Genomic DNA, 15,109 nt, shown 5'->3' on the forward strand with positions numbered 1-15,109 from the left:
ATCCTGTAAAACACATTTTTGGGTCTGGGAGACTTTTTCAACTTTGAGAAGCTATAACTTTGATTACAATCAATATTTTTCAACAATTTTTTTTTTAAACAAAAGTTCAAAATCTCAGGAGTGTGACTACATAATCGGCATTGCCAAAAAATAATTTATTGTGAAGTTATAAAAGAAAAATCATTAAGCAAAAATGAGAAATTGGTCAAAAATCCACTTTTCCTTCAAAAAATCACATCTTTGGAACAAAAAACGTTTAAGGACTTTCAAATACAGCGTTTTAAAGCTAAAGAGTCACACTTTCAAAATAAAATTTAGCAAAGTTATTCCTTTTAAAAAGTATAATTATGTAACATGGAGAATATGAGGTATTTTTGGGCATCTAAAAATCCACTTTTTAAAAATAAAATCATATCTTTGCAACAAAAAACTTTGAAGAACTTTACAATACGGCGTATAAAGCTAAAGATTCATACTTTCAAAAACAAATTATATTATTGTCATTTCTATTAAAAAATGTACTTATGTAACAAGGCGAATATGAGGTATTTTTGATTAAATCGTGTCTAAAATTGAAAATTGATGTGTCTCATGATATACTTCGGAAAAACTCCTTTTTCTATAGCATTTTATAGTATTCCAACTTTAAACAGAGTATATGCGAGTAACATCCGCAAACTGACCTGTTTGAACGTATTTTGTCTAGCTTTTTTATGTAAAATACTCACAAAAAAAGTTTTACTTACGCACTATATGGGTCGCATTTACTCTAACAAAACTTTGCTGTCGTGACGTTCGAATTCTAGTTGACCAAAAAAGTTGATCAACCATATCAATCAAAAGAGGAGATTTCAAAATTTTTTTACGTCTTGGTGCGAACCTCCTATTTCATTCCGTCTTTACATAGCAAGCGTTCAAAACTTCATATAGGGTCTCTCAGACCCACTTACGTGTTTAAGGGTTAATTTAGATCCCGGGAAATATTATCACTTTGAATTAAAATCACAGTTATCATTGAAATTGAAGCAAAATAATTTTAAAGGTGACGATGTTAATATGTCGATTAATGTTGATGGACTTTCTCTTACAAAAAGTAGTAATAGTCAGTTTTGGCCTATCTTGATAAAAATAGACGAACTTGAAAAAGTAAAACCATTTCCAATAGGTATATATCACGGAGAAAGTAAGCCAAATAATTCTAATACGTTTTTTATTAAGATTTATCAAAGAAATGAAAATTTTACAAAAAGAAGGTTTAGTCAAAGAAATACCAGTGCAAGATGATTAGATTAAATATAAATGCAATATCAGTAAGCATGATAAGTTCACGTGCAAATATTCAAAAAAATGTACAAAGAAATAAGAGACATATTTTCTGAAAAAAAAGAGAATTCTGAGATTCCTCTTTTTTCATTTGTTCAATTAAAGCAATCTTCATCTTTTAATTTATTAATTACCTCTCTAACCATTCAAAATATGGTGGAAGTAGATGGGATTTCAAGTGCTTCACTATCTGAAGCGTCAACTTATCAAAATTCTGATTTGCCAATTGAGACATTTAAAAATCACCTTGGATTGCTAATATGTCGATTAATGTTGATGGACTTCCTCTTACAAAAAGTAGCAATAGTCAATTTTGGTCTATTTTGATAAAAATAAACAAACTCGAAAAAGTAGAACCATTTCCAATAAATATTATATCACAGAGAAAGTAAGCCAAGCCCATCATTCTAACACGTTTCTATTAAAATTTATCGAAGAAATTAAAAATTTACAAATAAACATTTAAATTTTAATAACAGAATTGTAAAAGTGAGCATTAATAAAATTCTGGGCAATGCGCCTGTAAAAAATGTGACTGGATGTCAGCGCAGTTAAAAGCAAAATAAGTAAAAAAAAAAAAAAAAAAAAATACCGCGAAACGCGACCGCGCCTCCTGATACAAAAAAGAAAGACATATGAAAAGCTCTTCCTTGAATGTTTCATCAGGAAGGACAATTTTTGTTAGCAGTATCGTTGAGATCATTGGTGAGCCTGTCTTCAATGTCTCGCTGACTTTTTTTAAAGTTTTCTTTGCCTACGAACATTGGAAAATCGGAACCATTCCATCACTGTAAATTCGAAATCCCTTTCGATGATTCGAGGAAATGTTGTTCTAAAAGCTTCTAAAATAAGAAAAATATAACACATGAACAAAAAACATTCTATTTACTAGTTTCATTAATACAAAATAGCAATATGTTTATATTTGCGTGATTTTTTCTTTTTATTCTAATTGACATTTTAATATATAGAAAAATTAAATGTCACGTATGTAAGTACGCAAACGTATATTGTGCATTGTACACCTCCGCTAATTGATTCTGTCTCTCGGAAAATTTTCCAAACTGACAAGTCGCAATCTTTCTACATATTTACAGTTCATGATTAACGTAACGACCAATAAGCTGTAGTCGTTATATTAATCATGAACTGCGAGTATGTAGAAAGATGGTGACTTCTCAGTTTGGAAAATTTTCTGAGGAACAGATTCAATTACCGTGGGTGTACATACACATACAATCGAGTCATAAATGCCTTTCCGATGCATATTCATGCGCATGCATTCGTATAGGATACGTTACATACATTATATGGAAAGATAAGGCAAAAGAATCACACCGGGAAGGCAATAATGACTGCTAGTGCACAAATCATAAACGGATTTACTTTTAATACTCATTATAATTTGCGTATCCCCAACTTTGAAGTTGTTTTTTTGCCTTGTCCATGAGCACATTGATGCTAAGTTATCCGTGAATATTGCGCTTAAAGTTCTTCGAAGAAAGTCTTTTTCGTTCTTTCCTCCTATTAATAATACTTTATTAACCTGTGAACAAAAGTATTTGTTATACTTATCTATTAATATAATTACAATTTTTAATAAAAATTAATAAAAGTATTTTCACAAATTTAATAGAATTTTGATATGTCTAATATAAAAGTACATATCTTTATCAAGAAAATAATATGTTGACAATTAGTATATATTTCCTAAATAACAGATACTTGTTAAATAAATGTACTTACAACTTGCATTGAAGCCTCATCATCATTTTTCAATATATCCTCTAATTGAAGCAAGTCTTCAATTGTGGTTAATGGAAGGAATTTTCCAATTTTATTGTCCTTTATGGTTATGTCTTCCTTATGGTATTGTTCATTATTGATTTTAGTCAGGATTATATTTACAGTCTCCTGAAACTGTTCCTGTTTATTTCCCAAAGTTTGCAGTTGTAATTGAATATCTGTCATCGTTCTCCTAAATTCAATTACAAATTTAGAGAAATTATCGTCATCGTCTACTTGTTCAATTACTGTTGGCGCTGTAGTAATATTGTCTGCTAAGATATCTTTCTCTATAATATAAAATTTATAAATGTTACATATTTTTACATTAAATGAAATTAACATTGTTTTCATATTAAAATAATTTTTGTATTACCATTGTTCTGTTCTGCATCACCTGCTTCAAAATTGTTATTATTGGATTCCAATGGTTCTAAAAATAAAAAACATTTTATACAATTAAATATATAATCAAAATTGTTTGAAAATTTTGTAGAAAATAAATTAAACATAACATCAGATTTTATTTGAATATCAGGATATATATTAGGATTAGGTAAGTTAATCCCAAGTTCATGGCCAGATCAGCAAAGATAGCAAAAAAATAATTATTATTAATAGAACCGGAGCAATTAAAAAATATTAATTACATAAAAAGCACGTTGCAAAAATCAATTTTGCAAGTAATTCTTATAAAGAAATTATTAAAAATATATTGTAGAGGAAAACTGATTGCGGCAATCATTTCTACAGGAAAAATTACTAAAAAAGCATGTAACTTTTTCAAATCATTCTTATTTTAAGCTAAAAAAATAATTATAGTTTATTTTTTTCCATGTAAATGTATAATGCACTTGTAATCGAATTACAGTTTATCTGTGGTTTTAGTACTTGTGGTAGTATTCTTCTTCTGGTGAGAGACCAATTTTGGAGGACCAACAAATTCAACAAAATCATTTTGCTTGTTGTGTTTTACTTTTCGTTTTCCCGCTTGTCGCTCATTTTCCGATTCTGACGAGGCAATAGCGTGTTTTTCAGCGTCTAAAGCTAATTCATAAGTGGCTAAAAAAAAAAGATAATCACTGCGATTTCAATAATCAACAAATTTGAATTTATACAAAAGCTATAAAAAAGTCATATGAACATAAGTACTGTATTCTAACACTATCGGTACTATAAAACTGTAGAATACGAATTTCAATAATCTTTGCACATATTCGTTTATTTTTAAATGTCATGTAGAAATAATTTTTATTATTAGGAGTACAAATTGAAAACCGCCGTTTTTTGTCAAAATTTGAGGATTGATTGTTGAAAAATGGTTACATACTTATTCTTGAAAGTATTGTCCATCGCTGGCTACTACTTTCTCCCACCTTTCGGGCAGCATACGAATCCCGCGTCGAAAAAACTGCTCGTCTTTTGCGGCGATCCACGAATTGACCCAGTTTTTGGCCTCTTCGTAATAATGGAAGTGCTGCTCAGCCAGGCGATGCGCCATTGATCGGAACAAGTGGTAATCTGAAGGGGCGATGTCAGGAGAATACGGCGGATGAGGTAAGACGTCCCATTTCAATGTTTCCAGATAGGTTTTAACGACCTGAGCAACATGTGGCCGAGCGTTGTCGTGCAGCAACATCACTTTTTCGTGTCTTTGCTCGTATTGTGGCCGTTTTTTCTGCAATGCTCGGCTCAAACGCATTAGTTATGTTCGGTAGCGAGCTCCTGTGATGGTTTCACCCGGTTGCAACAGCTCATAATAAATCACGCCGAGCTGGTCCCACCAAATACACAGCATGAGCTTTGAGCCATGGATGTTTGGCTTGGCCGTCGATGTTGATGCATGGCCGCGGTAGCCCCACGATTTTTTTCGCTTTGGATTATCATAATGGATCCACTTTTCATCGCCGGTTACAATACGATGCAGAAAACCCTTCCGTTTTTGCCGTTGGAGCAGCTGTTCGCACACGAAAAAACGCCGTTCGACGTCTCTCGGCTTTAATTCGTATGACACCCAGTGTCCATGCTTTTGGATCATTCCCATGATTTTCAAACGATGTGAAATAACTTGTTGAGTCACGCTCAATGAATCTGCAAGCTCCTGTTGCGTTTGAGATGAATCTTCATTCAGTAATGTTTCCAATTGTGCGTCTTCAAACTTTTTCACCTGTCCGGGACGCTCCTTGTCTTCTACGCCGAAATCACCACTTTTGAAGCGTTGGAACCATTCTCGACACGTTCTTTCACTAATGGAAGCCTCACCATAAGTTTTTACAATCATTCGACGCGCCTCACCCGCAGATTTTTTCGAATTGAAGGCAAAAAGCAAAACTTCCCGCAAATGACGCTTATTGGGCACAAATTTCGACATTTTCGATCACAAAAAAATATATAACGCTGATAAAAATTCACAACTGCAATGATAAGGAATTGTTGCCAGATGCCCAACCTTACATTTAAAATTTTTGATCTAACGTTTGGCGCCAGCATTTACCGCTGGCGCCATCTACTGGAAAACGGCGGTTTTCAATTTGTACTCCTAATATAAACAATGCACAAATTAAATTAAACAAAATAGGCAATAAATTATTTTAAACTTTCTTTATCAACATTCTAACATTAATTTACCATGCTTACTAATAACACTGCATTTACATTTAATCCAATTATTTTGTACTGCCATTCCTTTGACTATGGCCGTTCTGATATTTTTCATTCCCTGAGGCCAAAAACAATAATTTGGTTCTTCTAACCAGAATATAGGAACTACTGAGAACTCCATGTATTCAAATTGAACGAGCGCAAACTAAAATGATAAAAAAGACATTGCTTTTGAGTTTCTAATATAAAAAATACAAAATTAAGTTAAAAAATAAATTAAAAACATGTTTATAAAATCGAGCTAAGAAAACAGCATTAAATTTCTGTATTCTTTTTAACATTTGTTAATTAATTCTTTTATGTAACAAAATTCTTATAATTAATAAAATTTTGATTAGCAAAAAGATCGAATAAAATTTTTTTACAGTCACTAAGATGTTTGTTCTCTGTTTGTCTACACTAACAAGACAGTATGAAATTATTTATCTCTCATCTTACAAATCAATTTTATGTAATATTGATAAAATACAGTCTCCTATTTTGTAAGCTTTACGTGAAATATGCTCGATAGGAACAATATTTTCTTCATTCGTTGCTTAAGAAATACCACACCAAAATATGGTACTATCCATAGGATTTTCAAAATACGGTGTTAACTTTAATTTTATGTATTTAATACAAAATCCGTTATCCGCTCGAAAAATATTAATTACCTTTATAACTTCATTATTTTTTAAGAGAAAATTGCAATTGGGTTCTTTAGCCTCAATTTTGAAATTTCTATAATTAATTGATGAAAAACATTCCACATGTTTATTATTAATAAAAATAAAACCATTTTCTTTAAAAGATAATTTTTCTTGTATTTTATATGAAGCATACTTATCACTCTCTTGAACTCTCTTTACAAATTGTGATAACGGTTTATTGGACGTTTTCAACATCATCTTAATTTTATGCATATAATTTTCAAATGGAAAACAACTAAATTTATCCAATCAACCAAATTTTTTAACGTCTGAAGTTAAGTGAATGAGATTATGAACATTATGATTAACGTATTCATTTCCATATAAATTGCCGAACTCATTTGCAAAGTATATTAATAATTCATGAGCATAATCAATATTCTTCTATCAAATCATCACATATCAAAATTCGAATTGCGCAATGTAAAGAAATGGAGAAAGTACTGTTTTTTTAAGAATGGTTTCATAAGCCATGGACCATAATAAAGTAAAAAGGTTCTTAGTTCAACAGCTTTCCATCTTTCATATTCCGTTATTTGTCTCGGTTTTCTTGAAAACTCATAAGGAGTTGATTCGTATATTAGTTTCAATTTTTCGTTAATCATATAAATATCCTCTTTAAATAGATGAACTTGTTGATTATCTTTAATCCAAAATCCTATTAAACGTTTCATATTTCCTAGTAACACCAAATGCATGTAATCTAAAGGAACTGATGTAACAAGATCAATTTTCAAATCACATAAAAGAGATGTTTGTTTGTGATAATCTTCATCAGTTTGAGAATAAAATTCGTCATTAGTTCTTAATTTTAAATTTAATTCTGGAAAAGTCATTCTGTTATGTAGAAACTCTCCTTCAGCATAACATTTTGTACAACTTTGGCATGAATTGAAATTTTTTATACATAATATGAAGGATTTTGCAGGAGTATCGCAAAGAATTTTACTAATGGTCACTTTTATAATTCTATCATTGAAATGTAAACCTTCTTTTTGTAAAATTTTCATTTCTTCAATAAATCTTAATAGGAACGTATGAGAATTATTTGGCTTACTTTCTCCGTGATATATACCTATTGGAAATGGTTCTACTTTTTCAAGTTCGTCTATTTTTATCAAGATAGGCCAAAACTGATTATTGCTACTTTTTGTAAGAGGAAGTCCATCAACATTAATCGATATATTAACTTCATTACTTTCAAAATTATTCTGCTTTAATTTCAATGACAACTGTGATTTTAATCCAAAGTGATAATATTTTCCGGGATCTAAATTAATGATTTTATTACTAATGTCTTCTGTTTTCAAAATAGTACGTGCATCTGAAGGCAATGAATGAATATTTAAGTCTGATTTTATTATTTTTAATAAATCGCTAACAGCAGATTGCGCGATATGATGTTCAATCGCCCAACATCTAAGATGATTTTTAAATGTCTCAATTGACAAATCAGCATTTTGATATGTTGTCGATTCAGATAGTAAAACACTTGGAATCTCATTTACTTCCACCGTATTTTGAATTATTGGAGAGGTAAATGATAAATGAAGATGGACATTGCTCTATTTGAACGAATGAAGAAGGAGGAGTCTCAGAATTCTCTTTTTTCGGCAAATATGTCTCTTACTTTTTTGTGCATTTTTTCGAATATTTGCATGTACAAGTCTTTTTAAATATCTTTCGTTATGAGATTTTTTGTAGAACTAAAAATTATATATAAAAATTATACATCAATATATTTTAGTTATATGTATATAGTTTCATTCATATAGTATATAGTACAAGCATTTATATGCATATACAGGGTGTCAGGTAACGATCGCCCGTGATTTCGTGGATTGATAGATCAAGTAAAACTGAGCAGAAAAGTCCTTTACCATTTTTTAATATTTGCCATAGTTAACGAAATAAAAATTAATAAAGTCTGCGAATAAGCGCGTATCACCGCGCGCAAGGACCGCCCGCCGGTCGCCGAGACGTAGGCAGCCGCGGCTGTAGGCGCGGCGCTGTGCGGTGAGGAAGGAAAAGCAGTAGCTGTTTTTCCCTCCTCACTGCACAGCGCCGCGCCTACAGCCGCGGCTGCCTACGTCTCGGCGACCGGCGGGCGGTCCTTGCGCGCGGTGATACGCGCTTATTCGCAGACTTTATTAATTTTTATTTCGTTAACTATGGCAAATATTAAAAAATGGTAAAGGACTTTTCTGCTCAGTTTTACTTGATCTATCAATCCACAAAACCACGGGCGATCGTTACCTGACACCCTGTATACAGGGTGTCCCGTAATGCTTCATAAATATTTCAGGGATTGAAAGAGGATGAAATTTTAAACTAAAAGTTCCTTTGCCCATTTTGGCTCAGATCATTATTTACCGACTTATTAACGGTTAAAGTTGATCAATCAGATTGCGCTCAGCCGAAGCGCCCAGAAGCGTAGCGTGCCGTGGGGCTCCTCGCGCTTACTGTAAACATTCTCCCGATTAAAATGTTATTCTAATTCTTCATATTAATAAATAAATAAATCAATAAATAAATCAATACATCAATAAATAGGTAGGTGAATAATTAAATAAATAGGTAAATGAGTAAAAATAAATTGCAATTGAAAATTTATCTAATTTTTGAATATTTTTGATTCTTTTTATTATTTATTTATTCGTTTGCTTAATTCAATTATTTAATCCATTTGTTCATTAAGTTATTTAATTTCCATGGCTAACCTCGTAGCGATGGGGAAAAATTAACTACAAGATGTTTGTCATGGGTATAAAAGAAGATTATTGGAAAAAAACATTAATAAAATTAATTGTATAATAAATAGTTTGTTAAACATATTCTTCGAAAAAATGTTTTGTTTTCATGTATCACGCATGATTATTTTGTTTTATTGTTATTGAAACCGATAAAGCTATCCGTTTTTATTTAAAATTAGATTTATAAAAAACTGTTTAATTTGTTTGAAGAGAAACTGTTTAACAAATTGCTTGTAAACAATTTATTTTAATTATTTTTTGTTAACATCTTAATATTGACGTGTAACATACAATTCTACCTTTTTTTTTACAATTCGATCACGTTATAAACATACAATTAAAATTAAAATTTACGAATACGTAATTAATTAAATTCTCAATTGTCACTTTCATCTTTTCGTTACATAGTAAACAATTTTTTGTAAAATTTAACATACATATTTTATTATGTACCAAACAGTAGATTTGAAATGTAAATTCTACATTAATAAAAGGCACGTGTCGACATTATTAATGTTAATTTTACTGAAGAAATGTGTTTCCACAATTTGTTTCCAAATTATGTCATTGCTATATTTATTTTATGTTAATTTTTTATATAATATGTTGAAAAGTCTATTTGTTTATTGAAAATACAGTCGAAAAAGGCTTTTATATAGTTAGTACAAGTTACATAGACAGACATAAAAGATTATCACAGAGACAACACGACGCTTTACTATAGAGGCGTACAGAGAGTAAGAGCGGATCGCGTGAGGGAGTTTTGGCGCGCAATCGAGGCACGAAAAAGTCAAGCGTTCAGAAAGTCTTGTACTTGCAACCTCTCCGCGTTGCCAACTACACACATTCAACGTCTTGAACACGTATAGTTCCAACACACCCCCCTGTTCATGACGTCATCTTCAAAATTTCCAGATACTCTGAAATCTTCGCCCATGTTAAGCCCTTCGATAACAAGTCTGCTACCTGCTTATTTGATGGTACGTAGGTAACATCCACGTTCCCTGCTTCCTGCTCTTGTCTAATCCGATGAAAACGTATTTCAATATGTTTAGTCCTTTTATGGAATTCAAGGTTCTTCGACATAGCTATTGCCGCTTGATTATCTACCCTCAATTCAGTCTTTCCTGCTTGCTTCAGACCAAAAGATTCCAACAGTGACCGTAACCATAGGAGTTCCTTTAGAGCTTCCGAAATGGACATGTACTCCGCCTCTGTTGACGAAAGTGCTGTAACTCGTTGGAGATTTGATGACCAGGATATTGGTGCGTCGTGTAGCATAAACACATATCCAGATGTTGACCTTCTTGACACTAGATCTCCTGCATAGTCGGAATCACAGTATCCAACTAATTTATCTTCTGACTTTCCTTTGTAGCACAAAGAAAAACCAATTGTTCCCTTGAGATATTTCATCACATGTTTAATTGCTCTCCAGTGTACTTCCGACGGATTATTCGAGAATCTTGCAAGGGTATTCACAGCGTAAGATATGTCTGGTCTCGATATCAACGCAATATAGTTTAGGCTGCCCACTGCTTCTCGATAAGGGAATCTCTTTCCAATGATATCCTCTTCATTCTTCTGTTCCATTAATTTGACAGAACTATCCATCGGTGACGTTACTGGTTTACAATCTTGCATCCCAAACCGACATAAAGTTCGAGATATCTATCCTTGCTGATTGACATAAATAGTCTTCATTTCTCGATCACGTTTGATCTTCATACCAACATAGCATGATGGCTCGTGACAAGTAATTTCAAATTTTCTTCTAAGCGACGAAATAAAATCCTTCAGCAATTTATTGCTTTTGCAAACTATGAGTCCATCATCAACGTATAAACATAAAATCATCCAGTTATCTGTATTAGCGTCCTTAGTGAAAATACATGGATCCGCATCGGACTGTATCAGGCCATATTCCATTACAAAATCGTTGAAAAAGATATTCCAATTCCTAGATGCTTGTTTGAGTCCGTAGATACCCTTCTGCAGGAGACAAACATGATGAGTTCCATCATCGTACCCTTCTGGTTGTTGCATATATATCCTTTCTTTAAGTGGACCATTAAGAAAAGCCGTCTTTATATCAAACTGCGTCATTTCCATATCGTATTTAGCAGCTATTACCATAACAGTTCTCACTGATTCATATCTAACTACAGGTGAGAATGTTTCAAAATAGTCTACTCCTTTAGTTTGATTGAAACCTCGAGCCACAAGTCTCGCTTTATATCGTTCAATTGTTTCATCTGCTTTTAACTTGGATTTAAAAACCCATCTGCACGAGACTGTAGGTCGATCCTTTGGCAATTCTTCTAGCTTCCACACTTGATTTTTGGTTAATGACATCATTTCTTCATCCATTGCTTTCTTCCAAAGGTGTGCATCTTCTCTAGAAATTGCATCTTCATATGATGTTGGATCCATCGACACTTTCATTGCAGCTATGCATGCTAATTTATTTGATCCGCTTCTTAGTTCTCTATCGGTTGAGGGAACTGGCTTCTGAAAATTCTTTGAGCCAACTGGCCGTCCTCTTTTTCTCATTTTCAGCAAATCTTCATTTATGTCATCTAACTTCTTCATAATCGTCACTTGAACTTACTTCCTCCTTATATGAATTATCTATCGTTTCTTCAGAATCATCCTTCTCTTCTTTTTCGCCATTTCCTGAACTTGAGGATTCAATAGCCGGTTCTTCAAAGTCTTCTACTTGCTTGTCGGACGATAAGGGAAATAATACTTGATTATTTTCATCTGATGAATCTTGAATTATAACATCAGAAACTCTTTCCACAACTTTCTTTGTTGGATCAAAAACTCGATAGATTTTATCAGTTAATCGATCATATCCAACAAACACAGTTTTTATTGACTTTGGATCCATTTTTCGTCTCATTGTGTCAGGAACACGTACAAAAGCTTTTGCACCAAAAATTCGAAGATGAGAGATGTTTGGTTTCTTACCATACCATTCATAATATGGTGTTGTATTCATGATTCCTCGATTTGGAATTCGATTTCTAAGATAAGCTGCCGTACCACTAGCTTCCGTCCAAAGGAGGTGACGATCCGTTCTTGACAAATCCGTATTAAACAGCAAAGATCGAGCAGTATCACACAAGGTCCTATTTTCTCGTTCTGCCATTCCATTACATTGTTTAACATTAGGTGGTGATAATTCGTGAATAATGTTTCTTAACTTTAGAACTTCTTTTACATTTTCATTTACATATTTCGTTCCATTGTCTGTTCTTAAAGAAATTGCTTTTCTTCCTGTTTCTCTTTCTGCATCAATGAAAAACTGCTTCAGTATGTTTGATACTTCATCTTTCGTTTTCAAAAAGAAAACTCTCCGATAGCCAGATGCTTCATCCTTCATTGTTAGAAAGTATTTGCATTTATTCCACGACATTATCCCTATATGGCAGACATCCGAATGAAAACGCTCACCAGGCAAACAATCTCGTTTTTCTTTAGTAGGATGTTGATTAATTGTTTGCTTACCAAAATGACATGAGTCGCAATCATCTCGCTTTGTGAAAATTACCTCAAGACCATCTGTCAAATTATTTTTGCACATTGCTCGTATCGTTTTATCACTTACGTGTCCTAGTCGTTGATTCCATAATCCTATTGACTGTGCTGCTTTTGCATGAAAAGATGGTGGTTTGACTCGAATGTAGGGAACGTATTGATTTCCAATCCTTTTTCCTCCTAGAATTGTTTCTCGTCCATCTTTTAATTGCATGAGCCCATTTCCGTGATAAAAACTATATCCTTTTGTCATTTCCATAAATGTTGTCGAAAATAACGATTCACTGCTCATATCTTCTGCATAGTATACGTTTTCCCATATTCGTTTAATCCATTTCTTACCATCAATCGACTTTTCAATAGTGATATTACCTATATTGAGTTGCTTGTAGAGTTTTACCATTTGCGACACTTAATATTAATGGTGTATCCAATTTACGCAGCGACGAAAACCATTCTATGTTTCTTGTTAAGTGTATACTTGCTCCTGAGTCTGCAATAATTTTATTATCATCGTTTACCTTGAAGACTGATGACGCTGAAAGACCAACTTCATTCTGTTGACTCTTTGTCTCCTTTTTCTCTTCAGACGATTCCTGTTTTTCCACTTTTGACCAGCAGTCCTTCTTCATGTGACCGATCTTACCACATTTATGGCATTTACCTGGGAACCTCTTGTTCATTGTCTTCTTCGATTGACTGTTCGTTGATTTTGGTCGGATTTTGAATGCTTCATGTGACGTATCATCTGAACGTTCAGTAATGCTTCTCTCTGCATTTGTAAGTTTCTCTAGAAAAGATTCCAAAGATGTATCTTCTGACAAAAGTGACCAGCTCGTGACAAAATTATCAAATTCTTTTGGCAGACATCCAAGAATTTTTGCCATTAACAATTTTTCATTAAAATTTCTACCAAAGTCTTCTGACTCTAACGCTTCGATTCGACGAATGATTACTTTAAGCCCGGCTACGAATGTACCGTACTGTCTGACTTCCATGAGTAGACGAAGAATTCACGTAACAATTCTAACAAAACATTTAATGTTTTGGCTCATAGACGGCTTTAATTCTCTTCAAAATATTTTCTGAAGATTCGCAATCACATACCTGGTCGAAGGTCGTATCATCTAACGTTGACCGAATAATCGAACGCGCTTTACTGTCTTTGGCTTTCCAATCCTCTATTTCTTTTTTATTTTTAACAACGCCTGCTTCACTTACTTCTTGTGGTTGATTTACATTACCATTGGCGATTTCCCATATCCGATGACTTTCGAGAGCATCTCGAATCTCAATCTTCCAACGGCTGTACGTTGTCTTCGAAAGTTTTGTCACTCGAATGTCTCGACTAAAAATTTCATCAGCCATCGTTTCTTTCTGTGATTCTTATCGCTAGAGAACCGATATCTTCTTAGCAATACACAACTTTCTGTCTGTTATCTCTCCTAACCTCGAAATAACCACCTATCGACTCGACGTGCACTAAGTCTCATAATCTGTTGAAAAGTCTATTTGTTTATTGAAAATACAGTCGAAAAAGGCTTTTATATAGTTAGTACAAGTTACATAGACAGACATAAAAGATTATCACAGAGACAACACGACGCTTTACTATAGAGGCGTACAGAGAGTAAGAGCGGATCGCGTGAGGGAGTTTTGGCGTGCAATCGAGGCACGAAAAAGTCAAGCGTTCAGAAAGTCTTGTACTTGCAACCTCTCCGCGTTGTTAACTACACACATTCAACGTCTTGAACACGTATAGTTCCAACATAATATTTGTGTTACTTTTTAACATATGTATGTATCGTGAATTCAATTAACAAAAAAAAATTAGGTTAATTGTTTGCTACATAATAAAATATGTATGTTAAATCTTACAAAACATTGTTTACTATGTAACGAAAAGATGAAAGTGACAATTGAGAATTTAATTAATTACGTATTCGTAAATTTTAATTGTACGTTTAATTTTAATTGTACGTTTATAACGTGATCGAATTGTAAAAAAAAAGGTAGAATTCTATGTTACACGTCAATATTAAGATGCTAACAAAAAATAATCAAAATAAATTGTTTACAAGCAATTTGTTAAACAGTTTCTCTTCAAACAAATTAAACAGTTTTTTATAAATCTAATTTTAAATAAAAACGGATAGCTTTATCGGTTTCTATAACAATAAAACAAAATAATCATGCGTGATACATGAAAACAAAACATTTTTTTGAAGAATATGTTTAACAAACTATTTATTATACAATTTATTTTGTTAATGCTTTTTTTCCAATAATCTTCTTTTATAACCATGACAAACATCTTGTAGTTAATTTTTCCCCATTGCTACGAGGTTAGCTATG

General features: G+C 32.7%; 3 protein-coding genes across 3 annotated transcripts; all 3 read right to left on the minus strand.

Annotated features, from left to right (window-relative positions):
- Positions 1-2,341: 2,341 nt before the first annotated feature.
- On the minus strand, positions 2,342-5,890 carry LOC120357119. The gene is made up of 5 exons (XM_039446852.1): positions 5,737-5,890; positions 4,000-4,170; positions 3,485-3,541; positions 3,070-3,398; positions 2,342-2,869 (listed from the first exon to the last, which is right to left on the minus strand). Exons 1-5 carry the CDS (start codon positions 5,888-5,890, stop codon positions 2,630-2,632), a joined length of 951 nt encoding a protein of 316 aa, XP_039302786.1. The 3' UTR covers positions 2,342-2,629.
- Positions 5,891-10,099: 4,209 nt separating this feature from the next.
- Positions 10,100-10,855, minus strand: LOC120357120 (secreted RxLR effector protein 161-like). The gene has a single exon (XM_039446853.1). The coding sequence runs from the start codon at positions 10,853-10,855 to the stop codon at positions 10,100-10,102; it is 756 nt and encodes a 251-aa protein (XP_039302787.1).
- A 2,918-nt stretch (positions 10,856-13,773) lies between these two features.
- Positions 13,774-14,595, minus strand: LOC120357177. The gene has a single exon (XM_039447020.1). The coding sequence runs from the start codon at positions 14,120-14,122 to the stop codon at positions 13,793-13,795; it is 330 nt and encodes a 109-aa protein (XP_039302954.1). The 5' UTR covers positions 14,123-14,595; the 3' UTR covers positions 13,774-13,792.
- Positions 14,596-15,109: the final 514 nt, after the last annotated feature.

This window comes from Solenopsis invicta, chromosome 3, assembly GCF_016802725.1.
Source record: "Solenopsis invicta isolate M01_SB chromosome 3, UNIL_Sinv_3.0, whole genome shotgun sequence".
Lineage (NCBI taxonomy): Eukaryota > Metazoa > Arthropoda > Insecta > Hymenoptera > Formicidae > Solenopsis > Solenopsis invicta.